Source organism: Galeopterus variegatus, unplaced genomic scaffold (genome assembly GCF_000696425.1).
Source record: "Galeopterus variegatus unplaced genomic scaffold, G_variegatus-3.0.2 Scaffold4011, whole genome shotgun sequence".
Taxonomy (NCBI): Eukaryota; Metazoa; Chordata; class Mammalia; order Dermoptera; family Cynocephalidae; genus Galeopterus; species Galeopterus variegatus.
Window position 1 is genome coordinate 80679 of NW_007730122.1, and position 18944 is coordinate 99622.

General features: G+C 47.6%; 1 protein-coding gene and 1 long non-coding RNA gene across 4 annotated transcripts; one reads left to right on the forward strand and one right to left on the reverse strand.

The window, feature by feature from the left end:
* Positions 1 to 395: 395 nt before the first annotated feature.
* Positions 396 to 14250, reverse strand: ECSIT (ECSIT signalling integrator). 3 transcript variants are annotated; one of them, XM_008586524.1, is made up of 8 exons: positions 14174 to 14250; positions 9088 to 9206; positions 4949 to 5366; positions 4335 to 4558; positions 1956 to 2013; positions 1672 to 1820; positions 1306 to 1411; positions 396 to 766 (listed from the first exon to the last, which is right to left on the reverse strand). In XM_008586524.1, the coding sequence occupies exons 2-8, from the start codon at positions 9181 to 9183 to the stop codon at positions 519 to 521; spliced, it is 1299 nt and encodes a 432-aa protein (XP_008584746.1). In that variant the 5' UTR covers positions 9184 to 9206; positions 14174 to 14250; the 3' UTR covers positions 396 to 518. The 3 variants fall into 3 exon arrangements, with proteins under 3 accessions (XP_008584746.1, XP_008584745.1, XP_008584747.1); XM_008586523.1 differs by having other exon boundaries at positions 14166 to 14244; XM_008586525.1 differs by lacking the exons at positions 1672 to 1820; positions 1956 to 2013 and having other exon boundaries at positions 14166 to 14244.
* A 2018-nt stretch (positions 14251 to 16268) lies between these two features.
* On the forward strand, positions 16269 to 17263 carry LOC103602099. Its single transcript, XR_551504.1, has 2 exons — positions 16269 to 16360; positions 16947 to 17263. It is a non-coding gene; the product is annotated as an uncharacterized LOC103602099 (long non-coding RNA).
* The last annotated feature ends 1681 nt before the right edge of the window (positions 17264 to 18944 follow it).

An 18944-nucleotide genomic window follows, 5' to 3' on the forward strand; every position in this document is an offset into this window, starting at 1 on the left:
CGCGCCCTCCTCGTTCGCCGCCTCCCCGCCTGCGCCCGCCTCAGCCTCCGCCTCCGCCTCGGGCTCCGGCGCCCGCTCCGCCATCCCCCCCACCCTGCTTACCAACCTTCCCCGTTGTTAGGAGCCCGACCGGAAGTGGCGCGCATCTTCCGCGCCGCCGGGAAATTTCTCATGGATCCTCACTGCCCGCGGCACTAAAAGGAGAACGAGAACGGAAACTGCGCATGCGCGAGGCCCACTCGTTGTCCATGCCCCGTTTTCTACTAAACTTTGTAACTTCGTTTAGAAGGAAAGACTGAGGTTTTGTAGCCAGCCCCTACAGGAGGGGGGATGTCGACTACCCATCGCTGGCAGCCCGACAGCTGAGATCCTGGGAAGGTAATGCCACTCTGCCAAAGAGGGAAGGCAGCCCCAAACAGGAACACTTTATTTGCTGTACACTCAAAGATCATGTCATGCGTTCACACCAGTCCACAGCCTCCTAGGGCCACTGCCTGTGCCCTCGTGCCTGCTCAGAGTCAACTGTGGCTCTGCTGCTGTCGCTGCACATTGTCGTCTTCCTCCTGGCCCTCTGGTGGTGGCGGGGGTGGCTCCTCCTGCCCTGAGGAGGATGTCAGGAGCTCCCCAGTGGATCCTGCCAGGCGGAAGACCACGGGGATCTGGGCCAGGGCTGGGTTGGTCTCCTGCAGGCCTTGGATCCACTTGGCCAGCGTCGTCTGGTCGTGGGCACCCGTCATGCACATGGCAAAGATGGGGCCTTCCTCCACTGTTGGGAAAGAGGGGCTCTCAGTTTGTGTAGTGGGGGCTGGAGTAGGTCCCCCATGCCCGCACCCCTTTGAGACCCTTTAAGCTCCCTTTCACTGTCTTGTGCTTCTAAACCTTTGCACAAGCTCTGCCTCGACTGCCCATTCAGTTTGCTTGGGTGATGCCTCCTGGTTCTTCCAGATTCTTCCAGGAAGCCCTCTTGACCCCCCCCACTCCAGTCTGGGTGGCATGCTCCTACCCTGAACTCGCAAAACTATAACTTGCCTGTTCCCCTGCTGACCCGAGGGATCGGGTCTGTCCTGGTCACACCCAGTAGCCAGTAGCCTGCACACAGGTGCTCCATACATGTGTAAAGGAGGGGGAAATGACCAAGGGATGACAGGCAGGGTGGCCTCAGGCTTGGAGCTCTTGGAGCACATGAGTTGTATGTGTCTGTGTGTGTGAAGTGAGCTGTGTCTCAGCCTGGGCTCCACCCCTGGACCCCAGAGGCCACACCTCATCCTGTGTGGTGTTTGGGGTCCTCTGCATGCTGGTTTTTACCTTCGTCGATGTCAAACTCATAGTCGTCCCAGCCACTCCTTGCATAGTCCAGGTCTAGCTGCATCGGGTAGTAGAGGTTCCACTCCTCCGGAATCTCCTCCACTTCCTGCCCCAGGAGGAGGTGCAGTCAAGGTCAGAGGCACAGGATTTTGCAGCTGCCTACCCCTGCCCAACCCCTCATATAAGCCCTCAGAGTAGGGCTGGCCCGTGGCTCACTTGGGAGAGCGTGGTGCTGACAACACCAAGTCAAGGGTTAAGATCCCCTTACCAGTAATCTTTAAAAATAAAAATAAAAAAAATAAGCCCTCGGAGTGGCACCAGTCCACCTCCACCTCTAATCCCCCCATGCACACTCTGGGCTCTCACCCTCTCCTCTGGGGGCAGCAAGTCCGCTCTGAGAATGTGGTAATAGACACACTTGTTACGAAGCCATAGGGAGAAGGGGCCCTCGACGAAGACAGGCCGGGCTGGGTTGTGGCGGGCCAGGGCGGCCTGCTGATCTGGACTCTGGATTCCTGGTGTGGAGACACATGTGCCCTGGCTCAGGAGCTCTGTCCAAAGGCCAGGGAGCCCACCTCGCAGGTCCAGGGGGAACCCGGCAGGGGCTAGGGCTTCTTAGAGGCCTAGCTGCCCCGTGCATGGGGCCTTACCTACAATGTGGGGCTGGGTGGGATCTGCTGCACCCAGTGAGTCTCTGGGTAAAGGCATCTGCAAGGAAGAGGAGGGGTGGAAGCTTGTGACCCCCCAGCTCCTACAGAGAAGCTGGAAGAGAGAGAAATGGAAAGGGGGATCTCTTCGAAGTCTAGGTGGTGCAGGTGATCACTTTACCATGTTTTCAACCTTTCTGTATATATTTCTCATAATGAGATAGGGGGAAAGAATATTTAAATACAAAGGGTATAAGGGCTGGCCCGTGGCTCACTTGGGAGAGTGTGGTGCTGAAAGCACCAAGTCAAGGGTTAATTATCGGTAATCTTTAAAAAAAAAAAAGGAAAGGAAGGAAGGAAGGCAAGGAAGGGAAGGAAGAAATACAAAGGGTATGTATACAAAAAAAAAAAAAAAACCCATATATATCTGCTTGTAAATGCATAGAACCTCTGTGGAAGGGGAGACATAGACACAGCCACCTCTGGGGAAGGAGACTGAGTGGCTGAAGGACCAGGGTAGGACAGGAGGACTCTTCACTGTGGGCTCTTTTGTGCTGTTTGGCTTTTTTTTTGCATAACTTTTTAAAAAATGAAGAAATGAATGAAAAACTACCCTCCCTCTCCATTCTGCTGCAACCCTCAAGGCCAAGTCTCTGTGATCTCTCACCTGGATACTGCAGTCACCTCCTGTCCTCCCCCTCTGTCTTCCTGCCCATCTCCCCATCCAACATCATCCACATGGCTGCCAGAGGGCACTTTGGAAATCACAGATCTTCCAGAAACAGAACTCCAACCCTGTCCCTCTTCTTAAAACCTCCCCATGGCTCTTCCCATCAATGAACAGGTTCAAAACCAAGCTCTTTAACCCAGCATTCCCCACTCCCTGGACCCCATGCCCTGGCCAAAGGATGCCCTCGTAGCAACTCCAGCGATTCCCAGCTGCCCTCCTAGGCACATATTGCTCCTTCTGCCCAGAATGTTCTTTCCATTTCAGAGGGTTAAGGTCCTCCCTGAGCCCGGCTCACCCTCACCTCCTCTAGTAAGCCCTGGCCCCTCTGGGCTTCCATAGCACCCAGGGCTTCTCCATCTCAGAACCAGTGGCTCTGAAAGAAACTTATCTGAGGTCAGCCTCTAAGACCAGATGACAAGTGCTGTGAGGGGCTCTCTTCAGGTCCTCCATGTGGCCTGGCATAAGTGGGGACCCCCTAGGACAACAGGGCTGGGGTGTTACTCCACTCAGTTATTCAACAAGTCACTGCTAAGCACCAGCTCTGCCAGACCCTTCACTGGGCCTTGGGAGACATGAGGGAAACTGAGTCACAGTGAACCAAACACAGCATGGGGAAGGGGTGGCACCTTGGCCATGGTGGTCAGGAGGGGCATCCTGAGGAAGAAACAGTGGAGCTGAGACCTGAAGAAACATGAAGTCCCTGGGGAATTGTGTTCTTGGCAGAGGGAACACAAGGGCCTGAGGTGGGAATTGGTATGGAACACTCAAGGAACAGAAAGGACAGCAGATGCCTAGCATGTAGTGAGCATGGGCAGAGGGGTGGGAGCAGAGCCAGGGGTTGCTATGGTCTGAATGCCTGTGTCACCCCCAAATGCATATGCTGAAACCTACCTTTGATGCAACAGTATCAAGAAGTGGAATTGGGTAGAGCGTGGTGCTGATAACGCTAAGGTTCAGGGTTCAATCCCTGTACCAACCAGCCACAAAAAAAGAGGGAAAAAAAGTGGGGCCTTTGGGAGGTGATTAGGTCATGGGGGTGGAGCCCTCATGGATGAGATTAGTGCCCCTATAAAACAGGCATGAGGGAACTGTTCACCCCTTCCACCCAGTATCAAGAAGTGGAATTGGGTAGAGCGTGGTGCTGATAACGCTAAGGTTCAGGGTTCAATCCCTGTGCCAACCAGCCACAAAAAAAGAGGGAAAAAAAGTGGGGCCTTTGGGAGGTGATTAGGTCATGGGGGTGGAGCACTCATGGATGAGATTAGTGCCCCTATAAAACAGGCATGAGGGAACTGTTCACCCCTTCCACCACGTGAGGACACAGAGAGAAGGTGACATCTTTGAGCAGAGGGTGGACCCTCAACAGACACTAAATCTATTGGTGCCTTGATCTTGGACTTCCCAGCCTCTGAACTGTGAGCAATAAACCTATTGTTTACAAATGACCCAGTCTAGGGTATTTTATCATAGTAGCCCAAACAGACTGACACAGAGGCCAAGCTGTGCCCAGGAAAAGGCTATGGGAAGGAATCTCCAGAGGACTCAGCCAGGGAATCTGGACTGGTTTTACCCAATCACTCTGAGTGAGTAAAGGGGAGTGATGATGGGGCCCAGCCAGGGTGATGGCCAAGGGTGTGGACAGAAGTGGATACCTGGTAGATGGTGACCCTGGCACTGAGGTCGGGCTCCATGTGCCGCAGCCCCAACTTGGCCAGGTCCACAGGGTCCTGGGGCAGTTCCTGGGGCACAGGAAAGGGGCTGATGTTCTTGAAGCGGGGGAGCCACAGCTTCATGCGCAGGTACTTGAGCATGGGGTAGCTTTTGCGTCCAAATATCTGAATCAGCAGGAACTCCGTCTCCTTGTTGGGTATCACCCCTGTGCCAGGCAGACACAGGCAGAACCTCAGGGAGGGAGGTGGAGGAGGGAAGGGAAGTGGGGAGACAGAGGAAAATTGAAGTCAGGGAATTGATAGCAGAGAGTGGGGATAGAATCAGACTAGAAAGAGAAAGTCAGGGTTGGTCAGTTAACTCACTTGGGTAGAGCATGGTGCTGATAACACCAAGTCAAGGGTTCCAATCCGGACCACTTCCCCGCCCCCCCAAAAAAAGAAAGGAAGGGAAAGTCAGAGGGAGGCAGGAAAGAGATCAGAGATGAAAGAGATTGAGAGAGGGAGAGGAAAAAGATGGAAGGAAAGAGAAAGGAGTGGAGCCATGGAGCAATGGAGGGGCCAAGCACCAGGAGTGGGAGGCTGCCCTCTGGCCTCACCGTGGTTCTCCATCTGCTCCAGGACAGCGATGCCGCACTCCTGCTGCCGTGGGTAGTGGATAAAGATGCGCTGGATGACGTTGCGAGGCCGGAAGACCTCCTTGGGGAAGACGTCGAGCAGCCGATTGTAGATGGCCAGGTCCCTCTCGACGCCGTATTCCCGCATCTTGCGCAGGGCCAGGTAGATGAAGTCAACATGGCCTCGCTTGTGCACGTTGTGCTGCTCGAAGTTCTGCACGGTGCGTACGAAGCTTGCCTTGTCCCGCTCCCCAGCCGGCGCCTGCCTGAACAGCTCCTCGTGGAGCTCCAAGGCCTTGACAGGCCTCCGCTGGGACTCAGGTGGCCGCGGAACCAGCGACAATTTGGATTTGTGGGCCACAGCGCTGCAGTGAAGGCCCTGTGGGGCCTGGGGAAGCACCTGGGGACAGAGGACCACTGCTGGAGTCTGGCATCTGCCAGTGTCCCTGGGGGGTTGCCGGGCTGGCTCTTTCCTGGGAGAGGTGCCAGCGGCATCCCGGAGGGCCTCGGAGGAAGTGTGGTACTGTGGTTACAAACCCAAGATGAAGCACCGTTGCAAAGTATGATAAAACGCGACACTGGCATGGCTGGGGGGAGGGGGGGAGAAGTGGCACTCTGCCATTGCTGGGGGAGTTGGTAAAACCTCCAGGGAGGCAACTGGGTAATATTCACCGTGATGACAAATGCAACCTTTGACACGGGAACCCTGCATCTGGGGTATTTAAATCTGACAGCTATGAGCACACCAGTGCCAAATGACTTTTGTACAAAGGTATCCCTGGTGGCAGTGATGATGGCCCAAATATCCATCAGCAAGGAAGTGGTTAAGTAAATGGCCATGAACTTGGACAAAGAGTACCTGCCCCTGTAAAACACACTGCAGAGGGTCTTGCCTTGTGACCTGGAATGAGCTCCAATATTAAATAAATATTAAATAATAATAATATTAAATAAATATTATTATTTATTTATTTTTGTTTGTTTGTTGGCAGCTGGCCGGTACAGGGATCAAACCCTGGACCAAGGTATATTATTAAATGAAAAAAAGCAAGGTGTGAAACAGTATATAGATTATGTTCCCATTTGTTAAAAAAAAAATACCCACAAAACTACCAAAAAACACATATATATAGTTAATCCTCATTATTTATGAATTTTACGTCTGCAAATTTGCTCACTTGCTAAAATGTATTTACAATCCCCAAATCAATATTCATGGATGCTTTCCCGGTCATTCGAAGACCCACACAGTGAGGGGAACCATTTGTCACCCAATGTTTATATTCCTAGCTGAAGCCGAACAAGGGATGCTCTGCTTTCTTGGTTTCTGCTCTCATGCTATAAACACATGCCTTTTTCTGTGGTTTATTTAGTGCAGGTTTTTTGCATTATTTTATTGGTGACTTCGCTGTTCACAATGGCTCCAGGGGCTGGCTGGTTAGCTCAGCTGGTTAGAGCACAGTGTTATAACACCAAGGTCAAGGGTTTGGATTCCCATCCCAGCCAGCTGCCAAAAATAAAATTAAATAAAATAAAATGGTCCTCAAGCATAGTGTGGAAGCGCTTTCTAGTGTTCCTAAGTGCAAGGCTGTGATGTGCCCTATGGAGAAAATACATGTGGTAGTCCAGCTTTGTTCAGGCATGTGTTATAGTGCTATTAGCTGTGAGTTCAATGTCAAAATATACATTATGTAAGGTATCTTTAAACAGAAACACACATGGGCCGGCCCAGTGGCGCACTCGGTTGAGTGCGGCGCTTGGGAGTGTGGTGGTGCTCCCGCCGAGGGTTCGGATCCCATATAGAGACCGGTCCGCTCACTGGCTGAGCGCGGTGCGGGCGCGACACTGAGGGTTGCGATCCCGTTACCGGTCACGAAAAAAGACAAAAAGGAAAAAAAAAAAACAACAGAAACACACATAAAACAAGGTTATGTACTGGTCGGTTAATGAAAATGTTATAACCAGATGCTCACAGGAACCTAACCTTGTATTTCCCTAGGAGTAAAGGTTCAGTGTTCGCTAATTCAGTGTATGTGGTGACTTTACAGAACTACTGCAAAGAATGACAACTGTGTGTGTGTATATATATATGCATGTATGTATATGTATGTGTATATACACACACACATATATATTTTGCTTATATGAAATTCTGAGTTAAAAAAAGGAAATGCAGGTTTTGGAGTCAGCAGGCGTCTCAGTTGACTGTCTTTAGCCAGATGACACCCACGTCCCACTTTACTATGCAGGCTCAGTTTCCCCATATGTTGCGATGGTGCCTCCCTTGGGTCAAGGAGATCTTGATTCCCAGAATAAGGAGCGCATACTGCTGGGAGCATGCCAGATCCCTCTAGAACAGAAGTCCTCAACCACCACCCCTCCATCCTTGGGTCAAGGAGATCTTGATTCCCAGAATAAGGAGTGCATACTGCTGGGAGCATGCCAGATCCCTCTAGAACAGAAGTCCTCAACCACCACCCCTCCACCCCACCCCCAACCCACCAGTGGGCCAAATCCAGCCAGCTGCCTGCTTTTGCTAATAAAGTTTTATTGAAACACAGCATGCTCATTCACTATTACGGCCTGGGGCTATTTTTGTGCTACAGTGTAGCACAAAGTCACTGTGAGTACAGTAGTCCCCCCTTATCAATGAGGATGCCTGAAACTGCGGAAAGTAACGCAGCCTACATACACTATTTTCAATCTGATAACCGATGGCTACTAAGTGACTAGCAGGCAGGTGGCATAGACAGCATGGATACGCTGGACAAAGGGATGATTCAATATCCCAGTCACGATGGAGGAGGATGGTACAAGATTTTATCACATTACTCAAAACGGCATGCAATTTACAACCTATGAATTGTTTATTTCTGGAATTTTCCATTTAATATTTTTGGACCATGGTTGACCTAGGGTAACTGAAACCACAGAAAGCAAAACCTTTTTCAGGGGGGACTACTATTGATGAGACAGACACCATGTGCCCACAAAGCCAGAAATACTATCTGACTCTTTATGACAAAGTTTGCTGACCCCTGCACTAGATGGTACAATAGCAAAATTTTTCTTTTTCTTATTTTGGCAGCTGGCTGGCAGGGGATCCAAACCCTTGACTGTGGTATTATCAGCATCACCCTCTAACCAAGTGAGCTAATGAGCCAGCTCTATAAATTTCTTATTTTAATTGAAATTGACTGTTAAATTAGAATAGTTATATATAAGGCATCTTTAAAAATATATAGTTCATAAGAGCCAATATTTACTGAATATTCTTCCATTCCAGGCACTGTTGAGCACTTTTTAAGCATGAGGCTCATTAAATCTTCACAACTTCCTTGTGAGGGAGAGCTCTTACAGTGCCCATTGTACAGAAGAGGACACTGAGGCCCAGGGAGAGAAAGTGGGATGCCCAGTGTCACACAGCTGCAAAGCAGCAGGTAAGATTGGGGTCGGTGCTCTTAGTTCCTCTCTCTATTCTGTGCTATCAACAGTCATCCCAAGTCATGCTTAGGTAAGGTGATGTTAAAAAAAAGACATTCATTTAATGTGAATTTCAGCCAACTAATACTATAGATGATATATGCATAGGGCAAAGATCAGAAAGGAAACTCTAGAATGCCCAACGACGAGCAAACACCACAGACAAAATAATGTAAGTGAAACGCACAGTAGAGCACAGAGTTACCACCACCACCGTTACTGTTATCTACGGCTGCTGAGCTGGAAGGAAGTTCCGATTTTCTTTTTTTTGGCAGCTGGCCAATATGGGGATCCAAACCCTTGACCTTGGTGTTATAACACCACGCTCCAACCAACTGATCAAACCAGCCAGGCGGAAGTTCAATTTTCTACTCCCATCTTTACAAGAATATGCAGGAGCTACCCATGGTCACCACTCAAATCCACTTACTCATATGTCCTTATTTTCAAAGTCAACCCCCTCACCCATGTGGGCACTAGCACCTTTTAAAATATATTAGGGACCTTCAACAGGCCCTCAGAGCAACAGGCCAGCCCAGACACACCAAACTGGCTTCACTGGGTAGATTCTGAAGAGACTGGGAGCAAATTCCAAGGCCTTCCTCCCCCCATACCATGACTGCCCTGCTGGCACTTACCTGAGAGAAGGGGGCTCCCATGAGGGCAGCCCCACAGACACCTCCCCAGCCCCTAACAAGGCCTCGGGCCAGCAGGATGGCCTGGACCCAGCTCATGCCTCTGTTTGTTGGACAACCACCTGGCCAAGAGAGAAGAAACAGCATCAGCCTTGCACCCCACCCACTACCAGAGACAAGACCTCCTCCTAGCAGAGGGCACATTCCAGACTGCATGACTAACACACCAGCCCCAGTGGTTTCCTCACCCACAACATAGGTTTAGATGACTGTTACAATGCAGGGTCTCTGTTCTGCTGAGCCAAACCCTTCACTATCCTCAGGAATTTGTTCCTATAGTAGCCACCCCCTACTGGATCATTTTTTGTGTGTGGCTGGATCCGAACACTTGACCTGGCTGTATCAGCACCATGCTCTAACCAAGTGAAATAACTGACCAGCCCCCTTTTTTGTTTTTATTTCTGTTTTTTTATGTTTTATTTACATACCATACAGTTTATCCCTTTAAAGTGTAATATTTAATGGGTTTTTTTTAGTATATCTGCAGAGTTATGCATCCATCACTGCTGTCTAATCTTAGAACATTTTGACCCCTGTTTTCACTTTTTGACTGTTGTAACTATTGCTGCTATGAACATTCGTTGTGTAGAAAATTTCTGTGAACACATGTTTATACTTCTCTTGGGTATATACTTAGAAGTCAAATTGCTTGGACATATGGTAACTATGTTTAACATTTTGAGGAACTGCCAAACTGTTTTCCAGGGTAGCTGCACCATTTTACATTCCCATGTATAAGGTTTCCACTTTCTTTTTTCTTTTTTTTTTTTTTTGCGGCTGGGTACAGGGATCCGAACCCTTGACCTTAGTGTTATAGTACCATGCTCTAACTAACTGAGCTAACTGGCCAGCCCCTAAGGATTCCAATCTCTATAAGCAATGTATAAGGAATTTCTCCACATCCCTCATCAACATTTGTTTTGTGTCTTTTTTTTTTTTTTTTGCAGCTGGCTGGTGTAGGAATCCAAACCCTTGACCTTGGTGTTAAAAGGTGGTGCTCTGGGCCGGTCCATGGCTCACTCGGGAGAGTGCGGTGCTGATAACACCAAGGCCCCGGGTTCGGATCCCATATAGGGATGGCCGGTTCGCTCACTGGCTGAGCGTGGTGCTGACAACACAAAAGTCAAGGGTTAAGATCCCCTTACCGGTCATCTTTAAAAAAAAAAAAAAAAAAAAAAAAAAGGTGGTGCTCTAACCAACTGAGCTAACCAGACAGCCAACTATTTTGTGTCTTTTTGATTATAGATATCCTAGTGGGTATAAAGTGGTATCTTGTGGTTTGGATTTACATTTCCTTAATGATTGATGATGTTAAGCATCCTGTCATGCACTTATTGGCCATTATATATCTTCTTTGGATAAATATCTATTAGATCCTTTCTCCATTTTAAAAATTGGGTTATCTTCTTATTTTTAATCTTTTTATTATTGAGTTGTATATTTGCAAATATTTTCTTATGATTTGCAAATATTTTCTCCCGTTCTGTGGGTTGTCTTTTCACTGTCTTGATGTCATCATTTGTAGCACAAAAGTTTTTTATTTTGATGAAGTCCAATTTGTTTATTTTTTTTCTTATGTGGCTGTACTTTTGGTGTTATATCTAAAAAAACCATTACCTGGCCCAAGGGCATGAGGATTTGCTTTTATGTTTTCTTCTAAGAGTTTTACAGTTTTAGTTCTTATATTTAGGTCTATGATCCACTTTGAAGTATTGTGTATGGTGTGAGAAAGGGATTCACCTCATGTAGATAGTTGTCTTCACAATCTTTGTTGAAGAGACTATTCTGCCTCCATTTTATCATCTTGGCACCCTTGCTAAAAATCAATCGAGTATTAATCTAAGTGCTCATTTCTGGGCTCTAAATTCTAATCTATTGGTCTATATGTCAAGCCTTAAGCCACTACCACACAGTTTTGATTACTGTAGCTTTGTGGTAAGTTTTGAAAAGAGAAAGTGTGAGTCTTCCAACTTTGTTTATTTTCAAGATGATTTTGACTATTCTGGGTCCCTCAAATTGCATGTAAATTTTAGAAATGGCTGACAACTTCTGCAAAAAAGCCAGGGATTGTGTGGAATCTGCAGATCAATTTCGGGATTGTTGGTATCCTAACAATATTGTCTTCTGATCCATGAACATGGGATGTCTCTCTACTTATTTAGGTCTTCTTTAATTTCTCTCAACATTTTGTAGTTTTCAGTATACAAGTCTTATACTTCTTTTGCTAAATTTATTCTTAAGTATTTTATTCTTTATGAAGCTCTTATATATGGAATTATTTCTTAATTTCATTTTTGCATGGTTCATTGATAGTGTATGGAAATAAAATTTATTTGTATATGTTTATCTTTTTTTTTTTTTTGGTGGTTGACCAGTATGGGTATATGTTTATCTTGTATCCTACACACTTGCTGAACTTGTTTATTAGTTCTAATAGTTTTTTATTGGATTCTTTGGGATTTTCTATACACAAGATCATGTCATCTGCAAGTAGAGATAGTTTTACCTCTTCCTTTCCAGTCTGGATACCTTTTTTTTCTTTTTATTGCCTAAGTGCCCCATCTGGAACCTACAGTACAATGCTGAATAGAAGTGGCGGGAATGGACATCCCTGTTTTGTTCCTGATCTTAAGGGAAAAGCATACAGTCTTTCACCAATAAGTATGATCCGAACCCTTGATTTTGATGCTACCAGCACCACACTCTCCCAAGTGATCACTCCCCAATTTGATTGCTGCTTCAACCACTGACTGATACCACTCTTGTAAAGGACCTTTGTGTGTTCAACACCTTACCAAAACCAGTGGTTACTTCTCGGGTCTCATCTTGCTCGATTTCTCAGAAGCATCTGACATAGATAAGTGTCTCTGCACACATCGCACCCTGCCCCCAGCTTCCTTAACACTCCTGAGTTTCTTCCTCGCACCTAACCTCTGTTTCTCAGCCAATCAGCAAGACCTACTTCCTTCTCTAAAGTTTGCAATGTGTGCAAACTTGAATGTGCAGACAGATCACCTGGGATCTTGTTAAAAATGCAGATTCTGATTCTGCAAGTCTGGGGTGGAACCAAATTCTGCACATCTACCAAGTTTCCCAGTAATGTTGCTCCTGGTCTGGTGACATTTTGAGAAATGAAGCTGCAAAGAGTTCCACATTCTGGATGTCTGTCTGCTACCCTGAGGTGTCATTCAATTTGTTTCTCTCTTCTCTGTATTTCTTGTATGCAGCTCTAGCGGTTCTTAAATTTAGCTCATATTGAAATCATATAAGGAGCTTTTAAAAGTCCCAATGCCCAGACCATACCCCAGATATATTGTCAGAATATCTGGAGGTGGGGCTCAGGCATCAGCATTTTAAAGCACTTGAATGACTCTAATACATAGCTCAGACTAAACCTTAATCTAAGCCTTCAGTACTTAAGGTGTGCTCCAGGGACTGGCAGTATCAGCACCACCTGGGAGCTTATTAGAAATGTAAAATCTGGCTGCTGGCTGATTAGCTCAGTTGGTTAGAACATGGCGTTGACAACACCAAGGTCAAGGATTTGGATCCCCATACCTGCCAGCTGCCAAAAAAAGAAATGCAAAATCTTAGCCCTAGACCTACTGAATCAAAATCTGCATTTTAACACACATAGAAGACATCTGAGACCCTTGTTAAAGTCTGAAAAATGATCTATGTGCTGATTGGCTCCCAAATGTTCATCTCCAGTCCTGATCTCCAGCTTCCACACCTAGCTGCCACTTTGGCATACATCCAGCCATCTCAAACTCAATTTGCTCCATACTGGTATCCCTGCTTAAACTTCTTCCTCTCCATCCTAGCCAATGGTACCATCATTCCTAGGCATTCAGGCCACAAACCTAAGAATCCTTTCTGAGTCCACTACGTCCTCACTCCCCCTATTCAATCCATCAACTAGTCCTGATGACTACTTCCAAGCCCATCCCATGTGTACCCTTTTCTCTCCATCTGCAGGGCACCACCCCAATCAATGACCTCTTTCCTGTGCACCTACCCAGCCTCCCACTTCTGCCATTACCTCCTTAAGTCAGTTCTCCCCACCGTGGCCAGAGGGAGCTTTTAAAAATGTAAACTAGCCGGTTAGCACACTTGTTTACAGCGCTGCCTTGCAGCACGAAGGTCAAGTGTTCCGATCCTCATACAGGCCAACCACAAAAACAAAACACATAAAAATGTAAACTAAACTCAGTGCTCTCTGCCTAAAAACTCTAATAGTATAAATCACACTTAAAGTAAAATCAGACAGGGTGTACTCCTCCAAACAACTCCTACCATTGGCAGCTCCAACTACACTGTCTCTGAAACAAGACAAGTTTATTCCACTCTCAGAACCTTTGCACCGCTTTTCCCTCTGTCTGGAACCTTCCTTCTCCAGGCCTCCCACTGCTGTCTCTGATCATTCATGTCTCTATTCAAATGAGAGGTCTTCTCTGACCGTCCCTCCTCTTCCCATTCTAAAAGATCCCATCACCCTGATTACTGTACTTTTAGCAACTATCAATATCTGAAATCGCCTGTTTTGTGATTAACTGGCTCCCCCAGGAGATGGGGGATTTTTGCCTGTCTTCCTCATCGTTGTGTCTCCAGCACCCAGGACAGTATCTGGCGTATGGTAGATACCCAACAAATATTAACTGAATGGGAATAAGCGCTAAATTTCTACAAAACATCTACAAAGCTGAACCCAGGATTCTGGGTCCCTTGGGAGAAATAGGCAGACGCGAGCTCCAATTCCCGCCTCGCTGCCAACTAGAGGTGTGACCTCGGGCGAAGGCTTTAACCCTCTGAGTCAGTTGTCTCATCTGCAAAACGGGTGATGAGAGGCGTGAGGCGGCGGGCGGCCTTTCCCGGCACGTCCCCGCCCCGCAACCCTAAAGGTCATGGCGTCCTGGCCCTGCAGCCGGGTACCTCTGGGGCTGCCTTCTTGTGCTGCCCTACCCAGAATGGGCCGCCCCGGGGCGCTGCAGATTGTGTTCGCCTTCCCACGCGCGACCTACCTAATCACACGGCGGGCCGCAGACTCCAGACCTGCTCCGTCTTGCCGCTGGGCGCCGCCATGTTGGCCCAGAGAGCTTCCGGGTTACGGGCCGCCAGGGAGAAGGCAAATTGGGAAGCCGGTTTGGATAGGCCCCGCCCACAAAGGGAGGAGCACCAATAGGAAGACGGATGGGCCTTGGCCCCGCCTCACAACGAGCCGCACTCTCGACGTGGACTTGGGAGGCTCGCGAATTCCACCGGACACTCCAGTTTTCCCACCTGAAATGACGGGGTGAATTATTAAAGGTGAAAGAGATGTGGATTCCTTTATTCTCTCGACAAACATTTATTGAGTGCCTACTGTGTACCAAGCGCAGTTCTAGGCTCTGAGGATCCAGGGCTGACATTAGTGAAGGAGACAGACTCTGATAATCTAGCTCCGTGACTCTGGGCTAGTGCTTAACTCATCTCTGCCTCGACTGTCTTACCTGTGAAATGGGCTAATTATAATACTTAACCTCATAGGGTTTTTTTTCGTTTGTTTTTGTCTTTTGGACGGCTAGCCGGTAACGGGATGAACCCTTGACCGTGGTGTTATCAATCCTGCACGCATCTCATAGGATTTTTTTTTAGGTTTAATTGAATTAATCTATGCAGAACAGCCATATAAGTATGTGCTGTGGTTTTTATGGGGATTTATTCTCAACACCCCTCTCTCCCTCACCAACTGGGAGGGCATGGATTCTGGTTTGACTCCTTGGGTCACCCACACCAAGGGCTGAGGGTTCTGTGGGGTTGTGTGTGTTCATGATTGTGTTCTGGGGCAGCTGTGTGTGTGTGTGTGTGTGTGTGTGTGTGTGTGTGAGACAGAGGCATTCGGGTAATAAAGTGTAAGGCTTTTAAATGCATTTTTGCAGTGTTTCAAAACTCTAGCAAAGGTGTGTAGGTGTGCATATGGCTGAGTGTGGGTCAGGGATGGTCCCAATGTGTGCCAGTGTGAGTCAGGCCAGTCTGGGCATTAGTGTGTGTAACAGAGCGTCAGAGTGCGTGCGTGTGAGTTCTTGTGTGCCCACATGTCAGTAGCTGCATGTGCACCTGTAATTGTACCAGCTTCTAGATATCTGTGACCGTGGGGAGAGTGGAATTGGTCCCACAACTGAGAGGGGCTGGCAATATGTGTGTCAACACTTCCATGATTGTTCCCATGCCTTAATGTGTGTGTGATTGAATACCAGTGGGTCGACTGTGTTTGTGACATCTGTGTGACACTGACTTGTGGATGAATGATTGTGTCCCATCGAGACACATGTTCCTGTGTGAGACACCCCATATCTTTTTGTGTGATTGTGGGTCTGACTTCCAAAGTGTGTCTGTGACTGTATGAGTCTCTGTGTCTGTGTGTGTGCCACTATGTTTATGACAACACCCTGTATGTCTCTGCATGTGACTCTGTGTCCCAGCAATGATACCAACGGGTCTGACTTTGACAAATCTGGGACATTCTCTCATGTTGTGGAACTCCACGTGCATGATCATATCCAACCACTGGTGTGTGTTGTAACACCCTGTGTCTCTGAGCTGCATGGGTGTGACTGTCCCCCACCATTGATGTGTCAGTGATAGAACATGACACTGTGTGTATAGGTGATTGTGCCTCATTACTGGTGATTCTGTGACTGTCCAGCAACCCTTTTGTTGGTCTGTCTCTTTGTCGTGGCAATGGTGTGCCTCTATACCTCTCTCTGTGTATGACTGTATACATGACCATAGTGGGCACTGTGACTGTGTTTGTAGCGCCCTGTGTGTATCTCTGTGTGTGGTTGTGTGCCCAATCCTCAGGGTCTACCCAGAGCTGACTGTACCACCAAGTGTGTGTGAGAGACACATTATCTGGGTCCCTAGATATCACCTCTCCTCTCTTGTGTGCAGCAGGCCTTTGGTCTCCTGACAATCTCCTTGTCTCAGAGCATGGCGACATGGTGATGGCACAACTGGCATTCTCTCTCTGGTCACAGGAAAGCTGAGAAGATGCTTGGGGGCATGGATGCAGCCACAGCACAATGACCACCCCTGTGGTGCCCCTCCTGTGATTCTGCCTCCTGAATTCGCCTTGTATCAAATGAGCTCCTGGGCGCCCCACCTGCGCATGCTCCTCAGCCTCGCGTCCACCTACGAGCACCTTGGACCCAGGCAAACTCCTTGAATGAAACTCCAGGTAGCTTGGGGGCGAGGCCGATGGTGCGGGGCCTAACTTGCCCCTGCCCCCTCCCCAGGTTTTCGTCCATCCTCTCCTCCCTAGCCATCAGCGCTCACTGCTGATACAACCTGCTCTCTGTGGGGACAGTCACCACCCACCTCACTCTGTAAGAGTCCGCTGGGCCTGGATCGGCATAGTCCACTTCGCTCCTGCCCCTGCTCTGTGCTCCTGTGGTGGTGGGGAGCCAGCAGCATGAGGGGAGGGTGGACACTGCTGAGGGTGTCCAGATGAGAAAGGGACCTCTCTAGGAAGTTTCTCAGAGTGAGATTAGCCCAGCTCAGGAGCCTCAAGGGCTGGTCCACTGTCTCTCTCTACCCCAGCCAAGGCAGAGGTAGGCTTAGGGCCATGATCTGTCCATGCCAGGCTTCCTACTGCCTTGGTCAGAGCTATTCACAGTGAGGATCAATGGGCCCCTTGCTTCTCTCACCCCATGGAGTATGGATCATGCCTCTGGTTACCTACTGTATGGTAGGTGGGATCAAGGGAGGTAGCTGGAGACATGAGTTCAACCCCCTGCCCACTTCTGAGCCCTGTCTCCCTCCAGATCCGGTGCTGATTCTCCAAAACTGAGGGAACCTGTGTTATGATGCCTTTTTTCTCTTTGGCTTCCACCGCTTTGTGTAAAGACCTCTGGAGACAGTACCACTCCTCGCCACCCTGCCTGCAGTGCTAGTTTTTGTGCCCTACAGATCTTGGTTGGAATCCCAGTCCTGTCCCTTACTGTGTGTCCTTGGGCATGTGACTTTCTCTTGTTGGGCCTTAGTCTTTGCCTCTGTAAAATAGGGATAATAAAAGCATCTCATAAAGCTGTCATAAAGAGGAAACAAGATAATGCAAATAAAAGGCTTAGCATAGTTCCTGCTACGCAGTTGGTGCTCAATAAATAGGGTATTATTTTTTTTTATTATGTTAATATATTCTCTTCACAGCACTTACCACTTCCTATAAGCTCTATGATATACAGGGAATTTTTTTGTGTCTTGTTGTGTGCAGTGTCCACAGCATTTGGGACAGGGCCTGGCAGTGCTCAATAAATAATAGTTGCCAAAAAATGAGTAGGGGCTGACCAGTTAGCCCAGTTGGTTAGAGTGTGGTGCTGATAACACCAAGCTCCAGGGTTCAATACCTATATTGGCCAGCTGCAAAAAAAAAAATGTGTATATATTTGTGTGTGTATGTGTGTGTATAGACACACACATATAAAACTGAATGAGTGAATGTTCTTGAAGCTCACCCCAACTTTTTTTTTTTTTTTTTTTTTTTGGCCCAGTTGGTTAGAGTGTGGTGCTGATAACACCAAGCTCCAGGGTTCAATACCTATATTGGCCAGCTGCAAAAAAAAAAATGTGTATATATTTGTGTGTGTATGTGTGTGTATAGACACACACATATAAAACTGAATGAGTGAATGTTCTTGAAGCTCACCCCAACTTTTTTTTTTTTTTTTTTTGACAGCAGCACATGTCTTTATTTAATGGCAGGGACAAACATGGATAAAGCATTCAGTTGATGTATTCACATTAATACCATTTCTTAAGGTCTTCAAAACATGGAAAAGAAAGAATAGGACAAAAATTACTGAGTCCTCTGTAAGTACTTCTTTATTAAAAAAAAAAAAAATTAGCTGTTTTCACATAGACCACAGAAGAAAATTAACTTATCTTGCAATTCTAGAACAGACCATTAAACTTCATGATAAGGGATTCTTAAGTTTTCAAAGTGTGGGGGGATAAAAAGAGAGTCATATAGGACAGTGTTTCTCAAATTTGGCTCCCTTCACAGACATACTTTTGGGTGAGGGGGCCGCAAGTTTTCTATGATAATGTTTTACATTGTTTTAATTTTGCTGGTAATATAAATCAAATTAATATACACTTGTTCAGGATTACCTGGATGGCAATCTTAAATAAAAGTGTTGCTACATGATCATGGCATCTGCACTTGTGCCTCTGATGCATCTGGCACCAAATAAAGACCAATTGTTCACCCAACTTTTTTAAAGCCTAGCAACTGTCCCTTCTTGCTGGGATTCTGTCTGCTTCTTTTTCTGTCTGTTAGTTCATCTGGGGCTTTAAAATAAGCCCCATGTGACTGCCTTCTGCTCAGCTGACTAATAACCCAGTCACTGCCTTCCCCCATCTTCCCCCCAACCCACAGCTGGCTGCATCACATTGCCAATTTCTGTGCCAACTTCTATCTTACATAGCTATTTCTCAATTTTGGGTACTTGGATCTGGGGACATATGGAGGTCTTCCTGCTCCTCTCCAGCATTTTCCTGCCCCTTCTTCACCTCTGACTCCTACTGTCCTGTCCACAGGTAGTTCCTGGCTACAGCAGACTGCCCCTGAAACTCAGTAGTGGCCCTGCTGAGTGGTATGGTCGTGCTGTGGTCATGGCTGTAGTCTGTGTAGCTGGCATCACTGTGATGCCTTTCTAAAACTGAGGGAACGGGCCGGCCCGGTGGCGCACTGGAGTGCGCTCCCGCCAAGGGTTCGGATCCCATGTGGAGACCGGTTCCCGCTCACTGGCTGAGTGCGGTGC